Raw genomic sequence first — 22,803 nt, forward strand, 5'->3', positions numbered from 1 at the left:
TTGTATTCCGTCTCGCGTCTATGCACTCTCCTCCTCTCACCTCTTCCCTTCGCTTGTGGACTTCAATACACAACACATCAGGTGTATATGACCAGGCGAATAAACCTTTCCAAGCCAAACCGTTAGACACAACCTACATCGTTCTCATCATATTAGCTAAAGTAACATCATAGTTAGCTTAACTTATAGAACTAATGAGTTAGTAAACCCATTACAATCAAGCAGTAAGGTTACCAGTGATGCCAACTTAGCAATTTTGTTGCTAGATTTAGCAACTTTTCAGACTACCCTGGCAACGTTTTTTTTCAAACAGCACATAGCAACAAATGTAGCTACTTTTAAAAATGTATTTGGAACTTTTAGCAACTTTTGAAAAGTGACTCAAAAGCTAAAATGCACACATTTCCCCTCTAAATGACACAAAAATGATTTTCTCTGTCACACACTCAGTCACAACACACGTGCCTGGCTGCAAAAGTGCGTTGTGAGTGACGTCAGCAGCAGGCGCTCAGCTCGTGCACAGGCAGCAGCAGGCCAGCAGCAATTTCAAATCATTGTTGGCTGACTGCAGCAGCATTAGTACGGGTTCAACGAGCCAAACCCAATGAATATAGTTGGTCACGAATGTTTGATCTTGAACAGAACTTACAACATCAATCAACATGCCTCAATCAAAAATGTACAGCCAGAAATACAGAAAAGAGTGGCAGTCTGTACCTGAACAATCTTCAAATCATATTTTTTGCCGAGATGGCCAGTCAATTTGAGTAACGTTATTGTGTATTCTATGTAATGACGCAGTTTTACGTTATCACGCAATGACATCACAACGTCATTTAGCAACTTTTAGCAACAAATCAACCTGCCTCTAGCAACTTACCCTGAAAATTAGTTGGCAACACTGAAGGTTACAGTGTGCAGTCAGTAAGCAGTTACACCGGCAGGCCCCGGTGGCAATAAATTAGTAAAACGAAAAGCTTACCTTGACCTTTGAAGAGTTCTGGTGTTGCATTGGATAGTCATAGCCAGCTAGCTAAGATAGCATCCCTCTGTTTGAGCAGGGTGTTTCAGTAAGCTAAACTAGCTAGCTGCATTTGCTAGCTAAGTAAGTGAAAAAAATGGCACTCTTTCACTCTATTTCTCTCTTGCTTCGCCTTCATTTTGAAAGAAATACATTTCATCAAAACTGTTCTGTCTTTCTCTCTCTTATAGTCAATTACTCACCACATTTTATGCACTGCAGTGCTAGCTAGCTGTAGTTTATGCTTTCAGTACTAGATTCATTCTCTGATCCTTTGATTGGGTGGCAACATGTCAGTTCATGTTGCAAAAGCTCTGATAGGTTGGATGACGTCCTCCGGAAGTTGTCATAATTACTGTGTAAGTCTATGGAAGGGGGTGAGAAACATGAGCCTCCTAGGTTTTGTATTGAAGTCAATGTACCCAGAGGAGGATGGACACTAACTGTCCTCCAGCTACACCATGGTGCTACCCTACAGAGTGCTGTTGAGGCTACTGTAGACCTTCTTTGCAAAATAGTGTGTTTTAATCAATTATTTAGTGACGTGATTATATTTAGTATAGTTTTATCTATTAATGTTTTACTATTTTTATTTTTATGAAATTCAATGAGGAGGATGGTCCTCCACTTCCTCCTCTGAGGAGCCTCCGAGCTAGTCTACGAGCTAGTCACACTGAAAAGGGTCAGCATCACTAAAGGTGGAGTCTTTTTTGTCTACTCATCCAAAGCCCCTACTTCCTCCAGTCCCAAGCAAAGGGATCCATCTCATGTTTCCAAGGCCATACTGTAGCTCATCTGCTACATGCTCCTGCATCACATAACACAGGATGTTGTCCCTTGGGTGGAGAGGTGAAAAGGTAACCCGATTCCACCTCCTGATACAGCCACACAGTGACTGGAGCTATACTAGTTCTGTTAGACAGACATACATTGTGTAATTGACACAACCTGTTTGAATAATTCATGATCTGACACACCACAGTGCTATCACCTTGCAACAATGACAACTGGACTTATTAGTATCAGGCATAGTTTCAGACCAGTACTTTTTAGAGCTGCATTTTCGAATATGATCCCTTACTTTTTATTTCCGTTTTTTGAAAGTGAAGTTAGTTTTATTCATTTATTTTGGCGTACAGTATGACCTTGACATACTTAGGAAGCTAATGAATCAGAATGGCACCTGATAATTATGTCTTTAGATTGAATGCTGGACGATAATGAGAGTGGGTTTACCACTTGCACTATAATTAAGCAAGGGCTGTGCACTGTATCTTCTAGATGTTCACATATGGTATGGGAATTGTGGAGCTTTCCACCAAAATAAGTTCCACTAAGTTCAACCTACAGCTCCCTCTGCGAAACATCACCAAATTAAGAGAGCCCATGTCATGCATGTGTGCACACACACCCCCTTCGGAATCAGAGCCGTTACCCAGTTAATGATTATACTCTATTTTGTGCTATGGGGCCACAGGGACCAGATGATCATCTGGAGAACCAAATGAACGTTCCTTCTGAGTCAATCTTGAGTAAGCTGAAGCAATTAGTAACTCACAGGTGTAACTCACAGGTGGATCAGATTACATTTCTTGCCTGTTTTGAGGGATTGGAATACCCTCACAAGTTCACAAACCCAAGTACTCATGCTGACTTACATATTAGACTTTAAGTCACTGTAGCAACACTGCCCTGGGAGAGAACAGCTGTCAAAACGAGGGTGAATGGACAGCAATATGAAAAAGAAGAGAGGCCCGCAGAGGCCCGCACACTGAATATGCTCCCAAATTTACCACCTTTACTGGACAGCACTTTGATCCAATATGACCTGACGAAGATCTATGAAGGATCAAAACGTTGTCCAATAAAGGTGACAAACTGGAGCATATTCAGTGTGCGCACCTCTCTTCTTTTTCAAGTATCCTTTATTAGCCAAACACCTTAGTTGTTTAAGGATGTGCGCATGACCACTAACTTTTCAACAGACAGGAATATATCACATTTTAACAGTACCAGTTCCCTATTGACCAGATAGCAGAAATTGGGTGTCTACTAATATATATTGCAGGTGAAGTCACCGATCAATATGCAGTCCAATCAATTAAGATGTAACCAAAACAACATAAAACTTAGTTGTGATATTGGCAAATGAAGGCATGTGGAGAATTACTTCAGAACAACCGTTTTTGTGATGTTTTCAAGTCAACATAAGAGCTATGATATGTACTGACCCAGCATATTTACACACAAGGATTTGTGACAATCAAAGATATTTAGACAGTGCCTATTGTCTGAGGCTCTCCACATTGCACCAGTCTGAGTGTGATTGAAGGTTTGTGTACGTGTGTGTATTTGTTTTTTGTCAGGGAGCCTGATATTCCAGCCTGGGCCCCCTTACTCTACCAGCTACAACTCCTGAACATCAGAGAGAAGCCCGACCCCCTGATTCTCCCCATCTCTGACCGTATCCGCATCGGCAACCAGAAACGAGAGCGGGGGAACTTCCACTTCCAGAGGGAGGAGTACAGCATGGCTGCCAGGGCCTACTGGATGGCTCTGGACGTCCTTACTACACGCTCTGAAGGTAATCCCTTCCTTCATCACGTGCATCCTGCTACACACACACACACACACACGCACGCACGCACGCACGCACGCAAACACACACACACACACACACACACACACACACACACACACACACACACACACACACACACACACACACAGCAGTAAATAGATTTTTTTTATAACCAGCACACTTCAGAAAAATACAGCTTCCACATTTCCAGCACCCAATTGCATGATAGTCTCCTCATGGCTTACTGCTAGTCCATCTCAGCACTAATCATACTATCATAATGCAGAGGCACATCCACCAGAGGTGACTGTCAGGGGAAATGTTATTGTTAATTCTTATGGTAATCAAACCTAATAAACTTTCATGTTAATTCAAGGTCCTTAATCATTTTAATTGCTGGAAAGGCAGGGTGGACCCAAGAGAGACATTTGACAGAAATGAGTCAGTGAGGAGAAGAGCATGGGCTGCCTCTAAATGTATCAATGATGATGGGCCAATGGTTACATTTTCCTCAGCACTTAATAAGCAATGAATATATTCGATGCAACAAGACTGTGAATTTGCCAGATGAGCGGGTGAGATAATGCTAGAGAATATTCAGAAATTCAATAGATGGAATATAACTCCATCATTGAATATCTGCATTAGAATTATCACTGCATATCCCAACAGATATATACGTTTCTCTTGGGATAACCACAGATAGTCATTGCACTACGATGTAGTGGCATAAGGCATTGTGTTTTTGTAAAGCAGGGTTTCACATGCTGGGATGGTTTCTGTCAGATAAATAAATACAACATATAAATAAAACTTGCATCAAAATACTCTGTTTTATGTCTAGTCACCATTCACACTTGAATACACAATGGCATAACCACACTCCTGGAATCTGAGTGAGAGGAATCAACCTTGTCTGTCTCTAGAATATCCTTTAAATCCTTCAATAGCTGCTCCATCCCCCTAATCTACATCCTAACATAGCTTTGCTAACAACAATCCCTCAAATATCTTAGACTAATGGTAGGCCGCCATTGTAAATAATAATTTGTTCTTTATTGACTTGCCTAGTTAAATAAAGGTTAAATATATATATTTTCTTAATTATCAAATGTCAGAGGCATAGAAAATGAGCATATGGATTTGAAAACGGGTGGTATAGCCTATGCTCCAAAATGTGTGCTTCTACACCTGCATTGCTTGCTGTTTGGGGTTTTAGGCTGCGTTTCTGTACAGCACTTTGATATATCAGCTGATGTAAGAAGGGGTATATAAATACATTTGATTTGATTTGATGTGGTTTGACAAGAAAACTGAAATTTTTCCAAGGCAGAGATAAGTGGCCAACACCGAGATGCAGACAGCAGTGAACACATGAATTCTGGCCTAATGACAATCGCCAAAACTCATTACAGTTTTTGGTGTTTGTGTAACAGATGTATCTTTCCATTCACCACTGTTCGGAGACTGAAAATATGTTAAAATCGTCAAAAAGAAACAAAAATAGCTTCTTTGCAAATAACAATTTCTCTAGCAAGAATTGTGCTAGAACTGTCTGTCTCAGTGGGGAGGGGAAAATTGAAAACTAGCTGTTATTGGCGGAGAGGTTTGAAACTCTTTCTTTTTGGTCTATCTATTTACCAGGCAGGCCAAAACTACATCCCACCAAAACAGGCTGAAATTTCAAGCAGTCTTTTCAAACAGCTCTTAGGGAGTGTGGGGTGAGGTGAGCAATCCGTCAAGGGAACTACAGTATTATTTCTAACAAAGATATCTACCTATATTTCAGGATGTGGTATATCCCTGGAAATAATCATGTAATGTAAACATGTAAACATTCATTTTAAAACATAGCTTGTCCAAAGAAAGTGATCTCTTGGCACAACCTACTCCATTTTATCATTCTAAGGGACTTTAACACGGACTTAGCACCTAACAAACACTTTGTACTTTTTTTGTTTACACTTAACATAGACCAGGCCCTGGTGTTGCCTTGAATTACACCTGGGAAGAAAACACTTACATTTCCTCAACTTGTCATTGGCTCATCCATTGGCTCCCGAGTGGCGCAGGGGTCTAAGGAACTGCATCTCAGTCCTAGAGGCGTCACTACAGACACCTTGGTTTGAATCCAGACTGTATCACAACTGGCTGTGATTGGGAATCCCACTGGGTGGCGCACAATTAGCACAGCGTCATCCGGGTTTGGCCGGTGTAGGCCGTCATTGTAAATAAGAATTTGTTCTCAACTGACTTGCCTAGTTAAATAAAGGTTAAATTAAAAAAATATATTAAAAAAATTGACTTACAGTGCCTTGCAAAAGTATTCATCCCCCTTGGCGTTTTTCCTATTTTGTTGCATTACAACCTGTAATTTAAATAGATTTTTATTTGGATTTAATGTAATGGACATACACAAAATAGTTTAAAATGGTAAAGTGAAATGGAAGAAATAACTTGTTTCAAAAAATTCTAAAATATAAAAAACGGAAAAGTGGTGCATGCAAATGTATTCACCCCTTTGCTATGAAGCCCCTAAACAAGATATGGTGCAAGCTCTGCAAACAGGTCAGGGACAAAGTTGTGGAGAAGTACAGATCAGGGTTAGGTTATAAAAAAATATCTGAAACTTCTGAAAATCCCACGGAACACCATTAAATCCATTATTAAAAAATGGAAAGAATATGGCACCACAACAAACCTGCCAAGAGAGGGCCGCCCACCAAAAATCATGGACCGGGCAAGGAGGGAATTAATCAGAGAGGCAACAAAGAGACCAAAGATAATCCTGAAGGAGCTGCAAAGCTCCACAGCGGAGATTGGGGTATCTGTCAATAGGACCACTTTAAGCCATACACTCCACAGAGCTGGGCTTTATGGAAGAGTGGCCAGAAAAAAAGCCATTGCTTAAAGAAAAAAATAAGCAAACATATTTGGTGTTCGCCAAAAGACATGTGGGAGACTCCCCAAACATATGGAAGAAGGTACTCTGGTCAGATGAGACTAAAATGTAGCTTTTGGCCATCAAGGAAAACACTATTTCTGGTGCAAACCCAACACCTCTCATCACCCAGAGAATACCATCCCCACAGTGAAGCATGGTGGTGGCAGCATCATGCTGTGGGGATGTTTTTCATCGGCAGGGACTGGGAAACTGGTCAGAATTGGAGGAATGATGGATGGCACGAAATACAGGGAAATTCTTGAGGGGAAACCTCACGAATCTTCCAGAGATTCCAGCAGGACAATGACCCTAAGCATACTGCTAAAGCAACACTCGAATGGTTTAAGGGGATTAATTTCAATGTCTTGGAATGGCTTAGTCAAAGCCCAGACCTCAATCCAATTGAGAATCTGTGGTATGACTTAAAGATTGTTGTACACCATCCAACTTGTAACCCATCCAACTTGAAGGAGCTGGAGCAGTTTTGCCTTGAAGAATGGGCAAAAATCACAGCGGCTAGATGTGCCAAGCTTATAGAGACATACCCCAAGAGACTTGCAGCTGTAATTGCTGCAAAATGTGGCTCTACAAAGTATTGACTTTGGGGGGGATGAATAGTTATGCACACTCAAGTTTTATGTTTGTTTCACAATAAAAAAAATTTGCATCTTCAAAGTGGTAGGCATGTTGTGTAAATCAAATGATACGAACGCCCCAAAAATCCATTATAATTCTAGGTTGTAAGGCAACAAAATAGGAAAAATGCCAAGGGGGTGAATATTTTCGCAAGCCACTGTACCCCATGGCCATTGGCTCAACTTACACCAAGCCAAACATTTTGATTATATTAGCCCACACAGCTACAAGGACACACTTTCATGCTGTGTTTAGAGAACCCAAATTATGTATAGAACAATCTTAAAAATATCTACTTTGATTTAGATACAAGCATCATGAAACACAAATCTCTTAAATCCCTTAACACAATAAATGAATTTGACTTGGTCAAAATGTTATTTGCTTACCACTTTTTCCATAAGGTTTCTCAGACTCCAAGAAAGGATAACCTTTTCCTAAATATTGGGTCCAATTATTATTATTATTACTTTTTTTCATGAATTGTGTGTATAGTTTCCTAGAAACAATGGGTTGTTCTACTTACCCCACTCTCCCATAAACTAAAAGGGCATTATCATAATTTTCACAGTATTATTCCAAACTCATAGTGTAGCCATATACACTGAGTATACAAAACACTAACCCTTGTGTGGTGTTCGGGTCTGTGGGACCCAGTTTCAATGTTTACTAAAAGAAAAATGATACAATGAATAATTTTTTCAACCTGAGACTCATTGGCCTCAATGAAAACACATTTTCATTGAGTGCACATTGTGCACCACCCTACACATTTGTATTGCATATGTGGTGTTCAAGTCCACTGGACCCAAGGGTAATAAAAGTGTGGGAAATTGTGTGTGTAGGTGAAAACAAGTAAAAATTAAACAAAAAGGTTTGCTGTGTACCTTCACTCTGTCTTCCTCCTCCTTGGGCCTGCTGATTCAACATAGCACCAATAACCGGTCTGTCTCCCTGCATGTGTCCCGCTTTTCTCGCACTCTTTACCCTTTGTAGTGTGTGAAACTACACAACGTCTTGCGGGAACCTGCACAATGTTATTACGATACATTATTTCAATACATTATTTTGATACATTGTAAAAAATGCTGGATTATCCTACACTCTACCCCAGTCAGGTGCAAATTGGGGGAGGGACACAACAAATAAATAGCTTTGCATGTGTGGCTCATTACCACAATCAATCAGTAAGGCAAAAATAATCTCTGCTCAGATGGCCTTAGAAATAATTTTTGCAGAGAGGGAAGCTAGTCTGGAAGGAGTGTCTTCCACTTCCAATTTTCCGAATATGAGGATCATGTCTCTGTCAATTCGGAGTCTGACAGTGAGTTGGAAGAAGAGGATGAGATTGAACCTCAGCCAGCCTCAGGACCAGCCAGTCAGCAACCAGCTCAACAGCAGTCTGCAAGAGGAGAAAATATGGATGTCAAAAAATTGTGAAATTGAATGGTGGCTGGCTGAGGTTGAATGGTGAAAATTGAATGGTGAAATTGCCCAAGGAATGAGCCACCCCGCATGGCTGCCAATGTGATAAGGATGCAACCAGGGCAAACGCGGATGGCGGTTACTCATGTGCAGGACATAAAGTCTTCTTTTGAACTGTCCATCCCAGACACCATCCAGAAAATCATTCTGGACTGGACTAATTTGGAGGGAAGGCATGTTTTTGGAGAGAGATGGAAGGAGATGGACCAAACTCATTTACATCCATACTTTGGGGTTCTTATCCTTGCTGGTGTTTTCAGATCCATTGGGGAATCGACAGAATCCCTGTGGGATGCAGGAACTGGCAGATAACTTTCTGTGCAACAATGTCTCTGGAAAACTTCCACATAATTTCCAGGATTATCCACAGAGAGACAAGCTAGCTGCAATCAGGTCAGTGTAGGACAAGTGGGTGGACCGCCTTCCCCTGTTTTACAACCCTGGGCCCAACGTTACTATTGATGAGCAGCTTCTGCCATTTAGAGGCCTCTGCACCTTCAGGCAGTACATACCGTCTAAAATATGGAATCCAAATCTGGGCTGCCTGTGATGCTGCTTCATCATGTAGGTGGAACTTGCAAGTGTATACGGGGAAGCCAGATGGAGGAGACCCTGAGAAGAACCAAGGGATGCGGGTTGTCCTGGACGTGACACAGGGACTCCGTGTCCACAACATCACATGCAATAACTTTTTTACTTTGCTCAAACTGGGACAGGTGCTCCTCAAGAGGAAGCTGACGATGGTAAGAACAGTACGAAAAAACAAGCCATAGCTCCCAACTCAGCTGTTGAATACACAGAACAGGTCTATCAATTCCTCAGAGTTTGTGTTCACTGCCTACACATACCTAGTATCCTATGTGCCAAAGAAAGGCAAAAATGTGGTACTCATGAGTATGCTGTATAGGGATGGGAGAATCTGTGGCCAGGAACATCAAAAACTAGAAATCATAATGGATTACAATGCCACAAAAGGAGGGGTGGACAATTTAGACAAGCTGGTGACTGACTACAGCTGCAAAAGAAGAACCCTACGCTGGCCACTTGTGATATTCTTCAACATCTTGGACATCTCGGCGTACAACGCATTTGTCACCTGGATGGCATTGAACCCAGATTGGGACAGAGAGAAGCTCCAGAGGAGACGGCTCTTTCTCGAGGAGCTGGGCAAGGCATTGGTAAGACCTCAAATCCAGAGGAGGCAACATATCCCAATGATCCCAGCTTCTGCAGCCATCGTGAGGAGGATTCAGGAGGATACTAGTGCCCCATCCGCCCGACCCACAGAACCAACAACTCCAATACCGGAAGTGTGAGTGATGTTGTTGCATGTGTGTGTCCGACTCTCCTACCTTGGCCTGCTATCTGTGAGTGAGTGAGTGAGATGTTAGTAAAATTGTGTTTTCATCATTCTAGATTGCAGCTGGTAGCAACAAGAAGAAGTGTTGCGATGTGTGTGGACCCAAGAAGGACAGGAAGACACAGTACACATGCATCAAGTGCAAGAAATACATTTGGAACACACACACACACACACACACACAGTAAACCTCTGTCCCTCATGTGGTGTGTAGACCGGCCTTAATTTGTGTTCAATGGGGCGCATTTATCGTTTCCATAAAATACAGTATTTAAATTTGTCCTTCCAATTTGTTCACTTCAATGCAATAAACATCAATATTGATGAAAACCTTGTTTTATTTATATTTGTTCAAGATAAACATGATTTATTCCACCCATTTCTTGATTATAATTGAATTTTGTTTTCAAAAATCACATTTTATGAAAACAAATGAATTGCGTTTTTATTGATAATGTGATCTAGCAGAGGTAAATGGCAAATATTAACCATGTATGCTGTCTATCTTGTAATTGATATGTCAACATCTAAGTTTTAAGTATTTTTACGTTAATTGTTATGGCTGTATTGTTTTAAAAACCCCAAAATGTTGTGGGTCCCTCAGACCGGTGAACATTGGGTGAATAACAAAAACATGAACACCACACAAAGTTTAAGAACACCTGCTCTTTCCATGACATAGACTGACCAGGTGAATCCAGGTGAAATCTATGATCCCTTATTGAGGTCACTTGTTAAATCCACTTCAAATCAGTGTAGATGAAGGGGAGGAGACAGGTTAAAGAAGGATTTTTAAACCTTGAGACAATTGAGATTGTGTACTGTATGTGTGCCATTCAGAGGGTGAATGGGCAAGACAAAAGATTGGATTGCCTTTGAACGGGGTATGGTAGTAGGTGTCAAGTGCACCGGTTTGTGTCAAGAACTGCAACACTGCTGGGTTTTCACACTCAACAGTTTCCTGTGTCTATCAAGAATGGTATACCACCCAAAGAACATCCATTCAACTTGACACAACTGTGGGAAGTATTGGAGTCAACATGGGCCAGCAATTTGCATACCACCCCAACAGATCCACAGATGACACAATCTCTATTGCACTCAAACACTGCCCTTTCCCACCTGGACAAAAGGAACACCTACGTGAGAATGTTGTTTATTGACTACAGCTCAGCGTTCAACACCATAGAGCCTTTAAAGCTCAGCACTAAGCTAAGGACCCTGGGACTAAACACCTCCCTCTGCATCTGGATCCTGGACTTCCTGACGGGCCACCCCAGGGGGAAAGGGTAGACAACAACACATCTTCCCGCTTCATGTTTCTTGGTGTCCACATCACCAACAAGCTATAATGGTGCAAAAACACCAAGACAGTCGTGAAGAGGGCACGACAACGCCTATTCTCCCCCAGGAGACTGAAAAGATTTGGCATGGGTCCTCAGATCCTCAAAATATTCTACAGCTGCAAGCATTGAGAGCATCCTGACTGCCTGCATCATTTCCTGGTATGGCAACTGCTCGGCCTCTGACCACAAGGCGCTACAGAGGGTAGTGCGTACAGCCCAGTACATCAGTGGGGCCAAGCTTCCTGCCATCCAGGACCTTTATACCAGGCGGTGTCAGAGGAAGGCCCTGAAATTTGCCAAAGACTCCAGCCACCCTAGTCATAGACTTTTCTCTCTGCTATCGCACGGCAGGCGGTACTAGAGCACCAAATCTAGGTCTAAAAGGCTTTTGAACAGCCTCTACCCCCAAGCCATAAGACTGCTGAACAGCTAAGCAAATGGCTATTTGCATTGACCCCCCCCCCCTTTTTTACACTCCTGCTACTCGCTGTTTATTATCTATGCAAAGTCCCTTTACCCCTACCTACATGTACATATTACCTCAATTACCTCGATTACCCCCTGTATATACAGTTGAAGTCGGAAGTTTACATATACCTTAGCCAAATACATTTAAACTCAGTATTTTCACAATTCCTGACATTTAATCCTAGTAAAAATCCCTGTCTTAGGTCAGTTAGGATCACCACTTTATTTTAAGAATGTGAAATGTCAGAATAATAGTAGAGAGAATGATTTATTTCAGCTTTTATTTCTTTCATCACATTCCCAGTGGGTCAGAAGTTTACATACACTCAATTAGTATTTGGTAGCATTGCCTTTAAATTGTTTAACTTGGGTCAAACGTTTCGTGTAGCCTTCCACAATAAGTTGGGTGAATGTTTGCCCATTCCTCCTGACAGAGCTGGTGTAACTGAATCAGGTTTGTAGCCCTTCTTGCTTGCACATGCTTTTTCAGTTCTGCCCACAAATTGTCTATAGGACTGAGGTCCGGTCTTGTGATGACCACTCCAATACCTTGACTTTGTTGTCCTTAAGCCATTTTGCCACAACTTTGGAAGTATGCTTGGGGTCATTGTTCGTTTGGAAGACCCATTTGCGACCAAGCTTTAACTTCCTGACTGATGTCTTGAGATGTTGCTTCAATATATCCACATAATTTTCTTTCCTCATGATGCCATCTATTTTATGAAGTGCACCAGTCCCTCCTGCTGTAAAGCACCCCCACATTTCATGATGCTTGCAAGACTCCCCCTTTTCCCTCCAAACATAACGATGGTCATTATGGCCAAACAGTTCTATTTGTATTTTTGTTTCATCAGACCAGAGGACATTTCTCCAAAAAGTAACATTTTTGTCGTCATGTGCAGTTGCAAACCGTAGTCTGGCTTTTTTTATGGCGGTTTTGGAGCAGTGGTTTCTCCCTTGCTGAGCGGACTTTCAGGTTATGATGAAGTAGGACTCGTTTTACTATGTAGATATAGATACTTTTGTACCTGTTTCCTCCAGCATCTTCACAAGGTCCTTTGCCAAGGTACGTTCATCTCTAGGAGACAGAACTCGTCTCCTTCCTGAGTGGTATGACGGCTGCGTGGTCCCATGGTTTTTATACTTGCGTACTATTGTTTGTACAGATAAACGTGGTACCTCCAGGCATTTGGAAATTGTTCCCAAGGATGAACCAGACTTGTGGAGGTCCACAATTGTTTTCTGAGGTCTTGGCTGATTTATTTTGATTTTCCCATGATGTCAAGCAAAGAGGCAATGAGTTTAAAGGAAGGCCTTGAAATACATCCACAGGTACACCTCCAATTGACTCAAATGATGTCAATTAGCCTATCAGAAGCTTCTAAAGCCATGACATCATTTTCTGGAATTTTCCAAGCTGTTTAAAGGCACAGTCAACTTAGTGTATGTAAACTTCTGACCCACTGGAATTGTGATGCAGTGAATTATAAGTGAAATAATCTGTCTGTAAACAATTGTTGGAAAAACTACTTGTGTCATGCACAAAGTAGATATCCTAACCGAAGGTCTACACCTGTTTAATTCGTCGCATGTGATAAATAACATTTGATTTGATTTGATCCCTGTGGAACGCTTTCTCTACACCCGCAATAATATCTGCTAAATATGTGTATGTGACCAATAACATTTTATTTTATTTGATACCTTGTAGAGTTCATGCCCGACGAATTGAGGCTGTTTTGAGGGCAAAAGGGTGTGCAACTCAGTACTAGGAAGGTGTTCCTAATGTTTGGTATACACAGTGTATATAAAATACAGGACCATCACATTTTTGACTGCACTAGCCCTTTAACATTGGATTTTTATAACTGTGGCAAACAAACATACAGATGTCCTTAGTACATCAAATACCCAGTCTCTCCTCCGTTCAGTTCCTTTGTAAGTATATAATTCTCCCTGAAACCTAGAAAAACTGGGGCTCCCAGTACATATACATGACAATAGCCCAGGTGTGAGAGGCTGTGTGGCCTGTTTCCCCTAGATGGTGGAAGTGCTGTGCTGGTGGAGGGGGAGGAGGTGCAGGACTACCGGGTGAAGTGTCTCAACAACCTGGCAGCGGCTCAGCTGAAACTGGAGCAGTACGACGACGCACTACACACCAGCCGGGATGTTTTGTCCCTGGACCCACAAAATGTCAAAGCCCTCTTCAGGACAGGAAAGGTGAGGGACACACTAACATCACATTACCTCACCTTCAATCCACTGTCATTAGCCTACAGTGCCTGGGGGCATGAATAATTCTATTACATAACACTATTCAGATATTTTAGATGAGTGTAAATATTTACTGCAAATAAACATGTACTACTGAAACATGTACAGTATACTACTGAAGGATGATGTTGATTTAGCTGTTCAGAGATACTGCAATTTGTTTGCAGCTTCTGTCAGACAAGAGCGAGTACGGGGAGGCCATGGAGATACTGAAGAAGGCTCTGAAACTGGAGCCGTCCACCAAGGTGAGATAGTCTGTCTATCTAAATGAGCACATCTCTAGGTTCTCACCACCTCCACCTCTCCCTAGCCTCTAGCCTGCTAGTGAAATCCAACCCCCCATAAACAGATCAAGGATTCATGTCCACTACAGGTCCGTGAAATTATTTCCCAATCAAAAAGACACTGTCTCAGCTGACACTAGGCAAGAGATGTACTGTATCATTTTATTTCTATCACAATACTCAACAGGTTCTTAAATCATGTCTGGAGTAGTGTGTGACTCACAGTTCACCCTTAGTTAACAGCGTTATTGGGATGTAGTATGTACTATAGCCCAATACTGCCAAAGTCAAAGTAATGCCAAAAAAAGAAGCTGTTGGGCATCGGGTTGTGTTGTATTTTACAGCACTTAAAGTAGTGGACTTGAATTGGAAACTACATTCCCAGTTATCACTCTACTTTGTCACACAGCATGTTTACTATGACAAACGCTGAGAAACTGAGAATATGAAGACCCAGTCATGGAAAATTCCCCAAAACGTATAATGGGTGTGTGCTTCAAAAACAATTACAGTAGATTTCGCCTCTGTATTGGTTTAGCCTTGAACATGTGGAATTAAATGTTTTCCATGACCAGAAAAAACTGCAGACTGAAAACTCACCTCAGATTTTGCGTATGGGCACAATATAGTTTAGCAAAGAAAAGTCAACCAAAGGTATTAGAGCCCAGACACTTTGAAAAGATCATTGTGTAATGTTAGTTCTATAGCCACAGTGAAGACCTGTTCTGTCTTGCTCCTATTACTGTCTGCAAAATTCTCTACTTAGCCACAAAGATTAGAGCTGTCCGGAAACACTGATGTCACACTAATAAAGCAAATCAGGCAATGAGGGCCTACAGTTAGTTAATAATATCATTATGCCCCCCCCCCAGAAACTCCAAGTGTTACTTTTCTGTATATAGAAATGTTTGCGGTTGTCAGTATAATTCTGAGTGTTGTGTGTTTGTTTTTTGTTTTTAAACCATGCTCTGAATGTGCTTTTCTGTGGCCATCGCCCTATTTGGCTTGACCTGAAGTGTGTACTGGTGGTGGTGAGACACTGTTGTCTAGACAAAACTAAACTAAACTAAACTAAACTAAACTGTTGCCTTGGTAATTACCCCCTTGCCTTGATGGCGGATAAAACAATCTTTACCCCCAGAGACCTCATTTAGCTGAGTAGGTAAGGAATTGAAAAGCAGAAACATTCTGAATCCAAATGACATATAAAAGCCTTTTTGCACTATCGACACTGCCTACCAGAAATATTCCATTATTATCTATCAATCATCTATCAACATCAATCTTTTGTTTGACCAGTGCTTTGTCATCAAATCTCATTATTAACTTAAGTCCTATTAAAAAAAAAAAAATCGAACCATTAGTGTAATTTCAGTATCACTAGAATGAACAATGACGATTAGGCCTACTAGACCCTACTAAATACAAAGATATGTGAAACTAAGTACACTACAAAACACAAGACAACTTTGAGCCATTGCTATCGTTTCAGGAAATCATTTTCTGTACCACACAGACAATTCTTTGGCTATCTGCAAATAAGACATTTTATTGAATCTAAGATGGTGTTCCCCCCAGAACCCAAAATGAACCCCAGTTGACAATCTCTTGTAGAAAGCTGAAAGAGCACTATAAGCACCTAAGCACTATATTTCCTACTTTTATGCTGCTATACACACAAATGTTGCAAGTAGCTCGAGTGCCCTGATTAGGGTATGAGAAAACGGAGCTGGGAAGAGGCTCAGAAATCCAAAACTGTACAAAGGCTATGCTCAAGGCAAGCCGACTGTTCACCTGCAACAAGGTGCAAGAGATGCAATACACAAATATGCAAAGGGTTCATAGGACTCCCATTATATGTAATAAAATGAATGCAGAATTCTCTGATACCTGCTGTAAGTGTAAGCAGGAAAATGACACCCATGGCCACATGGGAAGATTTCTAGGAAAATCTAGAAACGGAGCTAGATGGCATGTTCAGATGTCCTATAAGAATGGACTCATGGCTATTTGTACTGGGTGTCGTCAGAAACAGGTCCTCACTTACCTTAGCACAGCTCAATGTCTTTAACTCTTTATGCCCCACAAATGCATTCTCCTTAACTGGATAAAAGACCAGCCACCCACAATAAATCAGTGGTACTGTGAAATCTTTAAAAAGTGCTGCCACTGGAGAAAATGTGTGCTATATTTAGGAACAAGGAAGGAGACCCTATACAGTGGGGGGGAAAGTATTTGATCCCCTGCTGATTTTGTACGTTTGCACACTGACAAAGAAATGATCAGTCTGTAATTTTAATAGTAGGTTTATTTGAACAGTGAGAGACAGAATAACAACAAAAAAATCCTGAAAAACGCATGTCAAAAATGTTAGAAAATGATTTGCATTTTAATGAAACCTACCATTAAAATTATAGACTGATCCTTTCTTTGTCAGTGGGCAAACGTACAAAATCAGCAGGGGATCAAATACTTTTTCCCCCCACTGTATAATATGTGACCCTTTTAACTATCTCTTCACCCTAATCTCGCAGATACCCTGAGAAGTGTTAATATAAAAAATGCTCTGAGTCTATGGATCTTCTGTTGATACAACTGAACTCTGGCCACTTGACTCTTCTATAGTATTACTGTTCTTCTATACTCCATTAGGGGTATTTTGCATTTTAGTCATTTAGCAGATGCTCTTATCCAGAGCGACTTACAGTAGTGAATGCATGCATTTCATACATTTTGTTTTCCGTACCGGTCCCCCGTGGGAATCAAACCCACAACCCTGGCGTTGCAAACACCATGCTCTACCAACTGAGCCACACGGGACCTGTTGTACTTGATATACTACAGCCACACACAACAGTCAAATGAATAAAGGCATGTAATGAAAGCTGATTCCAGGTTGAATGAAAATAAAGATTGTTAAGGGTAATGGAAGATTGTAAGAGAGCAGAAAGTTTAATCTTGTTTTTTGTGTGCTTTTGTTTTTGTTTACTGTCACTGTTTTTTGTGTTAGTTGGTCATGCTATGTTTTATGTTACCTTATATCTACATATATACAATTTGTTTATGATGTTGACCTGAAACAAGGAAAATGAAATAATAAAAATATGTATCTAAAAGACAACTTTGGTGAGGAGGGCTTAACAAGAAACTGCCATATATTTGTTGTATAATATTGGTTGACAATTATATTTTATGCTAGAAAGATAAACAAAATGTGAGTGTCAAGAATGTTAACATTATGAGATCTATTTCAAACTGATCAAGTCCAACTATGGCTTGAGCCTGACATTGTTGGATTTAATATGATCTATGCTACCATCTACTGGTCAACTCCTATACTACAACCTCATTCTCAATGACAATCCACCTAGCATAGTTCACTGCTAAAATACTCAATTGTATTGTATAAGATTGTCCTTTATGAGTACACACCTGACACCCCATCATTAATTTTGTTTCACAGTGAGGTTAAAGGTAAGTGACTACAGTCTGTCTCTTTCCCTTCCCAGGCCATCCATGTTGAGCTGTCAAAGCTAGTGAAAAGGCAATCAGGAGGCAAAAACACCCAGAAGTGGCAAGCCAAACCTGCCCAGTTCCTTGGAGACAATATTGCCCCATTTCTGACTCCTAACAAGAAGTCACCTGTAAGCCACTGAGAACTTTCCCTGAGTGAAATGTTTCAGTTGAATTCAGTTCACAAGTAGGAAAAAAACATTTGACTGTTTTTTGACATTGCGTCACTTGGTGTTTCAGGGAATTTCATGGAAGTTCCTGCTTGGTGCTCTGGTGGTGGCCTTGGGCAGTTTAGTGACGTCAGTGGTTCTGACTGCAAGAAACTGACGCCCTCTGAAAAGGAACTGTCCAGCTCATAAATAGTAAACTGACTTGTTTGTGTCTGCTGTGAATAATAAATAAAAAAACTGCACTGAACTATGGAAAAACCTGTATCAACGTTCACTGACATACTGTAGCAGCACCGACATTTGCACCACAGATTGTGTTTATTTGAGTGTAACAGAGTAAACTAATGGCACTTCTTCCGAAGAATGTATGCAATGTATTTTTTTTTTGAACAAAACAGCTTTGTGATGGAATCCATTTTAGTACAAAACTCAGACTGGAACAGTCACATGGTCAATGTCTTGTATGAATGAGGGGCTTCTGTAATAACAGGATATATGTGTCCCAATAAACTGTATCTATGTCTATGACTGGGGTCATTACTTATGAAGGAGAAATAATGAAGAGTAATTATAGATAAAACGTATCGGTTCTCATCGGCCATTGGACATTACACAACAAGTTGGAAATCACAAAACAATGAGTGGTTTGGAAGGAATCAGTGACAGTGGCTAACTCTGCAAGCATTGCAAAGCAATCACTATCCTGCTATTCAGTGGAGTGAATGTGTGGTCCCAAATCTGGGATTAAGGGGTTAATGATGAACATTCAAAATTGGCCATGCTGTCAATGATACATGATTTATGCAGCGATCAAAACAACGGTTAACTCGGAACTGTGAAGACTTGAACACACTGAAGTCAAGTTAACTGGGTAATCGGGAATAAATGAGCTCCGACTGGGAAAATACATTTTAAACAGTCAATCTCGGAATTGTAAATCCGGCCTCTTTCTAGAACTACGACCTGAAGATTAATGACATCATCATGATTCAACCTTGTTTTTTTCCGAGTTCCCATGAATCCAAAGAATGCCAGATTTTGATGACAAAATTTGCCCACGAAGGACCGCCGCGCCACCTTCCTGTTCAAGTGAGCACAGCATAACAAGGTGAGTCCAAAATGTATTGTATGCTACTGCATAAATGATTTAATATGCCAGGGAGATATGTATACTGTAGCTAAGAAAGTTATACTAAGTGTATGTTGTGTAGTAAGATGTTAGTATCCCATGTGCCTCACCTGAATAATTTGGTATATTTATCTCTCTTAATTTCATCTACTGTTCTGACTTGGTGGTGCAAATGTAGCCTATAACCTGTTTTAGAGAAATGTAATCATTGAATATTAAGAGCTTTCATTGTCTGCTTAAATGCCCCCTATATTTAACCAACGGTTCTGACTTGGTGTACAGGTAGAACACTGTAAGAACGGCCCATGTTCTGAATTCTGTCGCTGTACGTTTCAAAAGTGCTAAAGAAACAGTTATATTGACTACGTCCATCTGAACTCGCACATTAATGTCTTAATCGAAATTACGGATCGCCTCTTATCCGCTTGTCGTCCCCTTATGCCATAGTTTGTACATCTCATTAGAAACCACATTTGTTTAAGCAAGTCAGCCATATCAGCTATGTTTTTAAAGGCAGTAAATAAGGCTGAATGAACTGTTTCGCTGCCAGAGAAGGCTCCACTGATAGCCAGGTGTAGTGGTGGTAAGATGTTGGGACTGCTGTTGGGACAGGTCTATGTAGGCCCTAAAAGTTTGTGGGCACCGTTTGTCACTGTTATAGTGCAATTAATGTATTATTTAGTGTTGTGTTGTGTAGTGACTTTGCTGGCATGCATCCCACTGTTGTTTTTTTGCCCCACCAAGATTTACATGGTACAATCACCACTGCTCTCGACCTGTGTGCACCTACATTTTAACTGTCATTCATGGGCTAGGTTGTAGCAACCTCATGATGGGTATAGGGAAAATTTTAGTATCATGTAGTAGCCTAAACCTATCACTGTTACATTGAACTGGGTGAATGAAATATGAATGACAGTCATCCGATATGCTGTAATAGAAATAAGGCCATGCTCATTAAAAGAAATGGTCCTCACCCATCTTAAAACGGCACTGACCGCCACTGCTGTAGCTATAAATTCTACACTGAAATTACACTGACAGCCAAGCGCACCTCGCAAAGTGGCCAATCAGAAATGAGGGTTTAGCAGTGCTGTGAACTGACCAATCAGCAACGCGGAGTAGCAGACTGTTCTGAGAGTAGTTTTCATTTTCAATAACGCAATTCAGCTGCTAAGACTGGCTTTTGAGCTACTCTTGCAGCGAGACAGTATGGTGGTTGGAAGAGCGGGCTTGTTTGAAATGGAAAAGCGTTGCGGTAGCTTTTGATAAAGAAGAACATCAAGACAAAGCAGTTGCTTTAAAAGTGGGATGCGCTGTTGAGTGCTACATCCTGAGGGGTTTGTGCTGATTGTACTGAATTTGTGACAGACGGTTAAATAGCGTCCCTTGAGAAGGCAAGAACAAGATGTATGTCATGAGAAGTGCAGTATTATCATAAGGAGACATATACGTACTCTGGGAGTGTGGGGCCAGGAATATAACCTCTCACTCAACGTCAACAAAACAAAGGAGATGATCGTGGACTTCAGGAAACAGCAGAGGGAGCACCCCCCTATCCACATTGACGGGACCGCAGTGGAGAAGGTGGAAAGCTTCAAGTTCCTTGGAGTACACATCACTGACAAACTGAAATGGTCCACCCACACAGGAGGCTGAAGAAATTTATCTTGGCACCTAAAACCCTCAAACTTTTACAGATGCAAAATTAAGAGCATCCTGTCGGACTGTATCACCACCTGGTACAGCAACTGCACCGCCCACAACTGCAGGGCTCTCCAGACGCATCACCAGAAGCAAACTACCTGCTCTCCAGGACAGCACCGATGTCACAAGAAGGCCAAAAAGACCATCAATGACAACAATCACCCAAGCCACTGCCTGTTCACCCCGCTATAATCCAGAAGGCGAGGTCAGTATAGGTGCATCAAAGCTGGGACCGAGAGACTGAAAAACAGCTTCTATCGCAAAGCCATCAGACTGTTATAGCCATCACTAGCCCATTACAGGCTGCTGCCTATATACATATACTTCAAATAACTGGCCACTTTAGTAAAATGGAACACTAGTCACTAATAATGTTTAAATATTTTGCATTACTCATCTCATATGTATATAGTGTATTCTATTCTACGGTATCTTAGTCTATGCCGCTCTGACATTGCTCGTCCATATATTTATATATTCTTAATTCCATTCCTTTACTTAGATTTGTGTGTATTGGGTAAATGTTGTGAAATTCTTAGATATTACTTGTTAGATATTACTGCACTGTTGGAGCTAGAAACACAAGCATTTCGTTACACCCACAATAACATCTGCTAAACGTGTATGTGACCAATAAAATTTGATTTCACTTGGATTACAGAGGAGGAATGGAAGGAAAAAGAGAGGCAGAGGAGTTTAAGAGAGATTGAAGAAGAGGGTGAGCTTAAGTCGGTTAAAAATGGCTGGAAAAGGGAGATAGTTTGAGAAAGAAGAATGGTAGAAAGTATAAGCAGAGTGAGCTGAAGACAGGAGGAGAAATGGAAGTGAATGAGGGAGAAGTATTAAAGGTGGTAGGTGTGGTGAAGTTCTTGGAGCCGAAATTTGCATTAAGGGTCAGGATAAAGATGAGTCCGTGACAGTAGTTTTGGGAAAAAGTGGACCCTTGCTTTTTGGCTGATCCATTTGTGGTTTCAGGGTGGATTAAAACAGAGTTGGGTGCTGTGGAATTGGTGAGGGTAACCAGACGTGGTCTTGTGGTTATTGTTTGTGCTTCTGCTTGTCAGAGGGAGAAGGCGCACCGCGTTAAACTAATGGGGGCAAGAAATGTGAATCGTTTTGCTCTCAAGAAAAGGGCGCCATTGAAAGGAGTGATTACTGGGGTAGCAGTTAATGTAAAAGTTGACCAACTGAAGGGGAAGATTCCCATAGTTTGTGATGCTTGCTGTTTGGTGCGACATAGACAGGGTGGCATGAGTGGTGAAACAGAAGAGTCATTGTCTGTTCTTTTGAGTTTTGATGTTGATTCTTTGCCCGACAAAATGATGTTAGGATATATAAGTTATCATGTACGAGCTTTTGTGCCGAATACATTACGTTGTTACAGGTGTCAAGCTTATGGGCATGAGGCAGCAGTGTGTTGGAGGGAGGTTCCTAGGTGTGAGAGGTTTTGCAGAAGAGCATGAGACAAAGGAATGTTTAGCATTGGGGAAAGTGGTGGTATGTGTTAATTGTAGGGGTGCCCATGGGGCTGGGGATCAGAAATGTCCCGTGTGAGAGAGGCAGGTTGAGGTTTCCAGGGTTAGTGCAGAAGTTGTCATATGCTAAGGTACTGAAGGAAGTAGAGGAAGATGGGTCAAGGAGGAGGGATCCTGAGAGGAGTGGTGAGTAGTAGGTCTGTACCAGTACAGAGGGATCGGTCAACAAGTGATATATGTTTCAGTAAGATTGGATTTTTAGCATTCATAGCAATGGTTATCAACTGTACTGCAGGGATGGAACGTAAGTCGCAGAAAATGTAGTTTGTGGTGGCAGCTGCAGTTATTTGGGTGTGCGAGACTTCACATCAGAAGAGTTACATGGTGTGTTAAAAGTGGTGGTGTCCCAT

The 22,803-nt window shown here is 41.2% G+C and overlaps 1 protein-coding gene across 2 annotated transcripts in view; it reads left to right on the plus strand.

Moving 5' to 3' along the window:
- The window catches only part of LOC115196724 (peptidyl-prolyl cis-trans isomerase FKBP8-like), a 50,974-nt gene extending 32,367 nt beyond the window's left edge, over positions 1–18,607 (plus strand). For both annotated transcript variants that reach the window (XM_029757592.1, XM_029757593.1), the window contains 5 exons: positions 3,388–3,605; positions 13,883–14,061; positions 14,283–14,360; positions 17,909–18,043; positions 18,153–18,607. In XM_029757592.1, coding sequence (XP_029613452.1) covers positions 3,388–3,605; positions 13,883–14,061; positions 14,283–14,360; positions 17,909–18,043; positions 18,153–18,239 — 697 coding nt within the window. In that variant the 3' untranslated portion in view covers positions 18,240–18,607. The remainder of the gene's footprint in view (positions 1–3,387; positions 3,606–13,882; positions 14,062–14,282; positions 14,361–17,908; positions 18,044–18,152) is intronic.
- The last annotated feature ends 4,196 nt before the right edge of the window (positions 18,608–22,803 follow it).

Source organism: Salmo trutta, chromosome 7 (genome assembly GCF_901001165.1).
Source record: "Salmo trutta chromosome 7, fSalTru1.1, whole genome shotgun sequence".
In the NCBI taxonomy this organism is placed as follows: Eukaryota; Metazoa; Chordata; class Actinopteri; order Salmoniformes; family Salmonidae; genus Salmo; species Salmo trutta.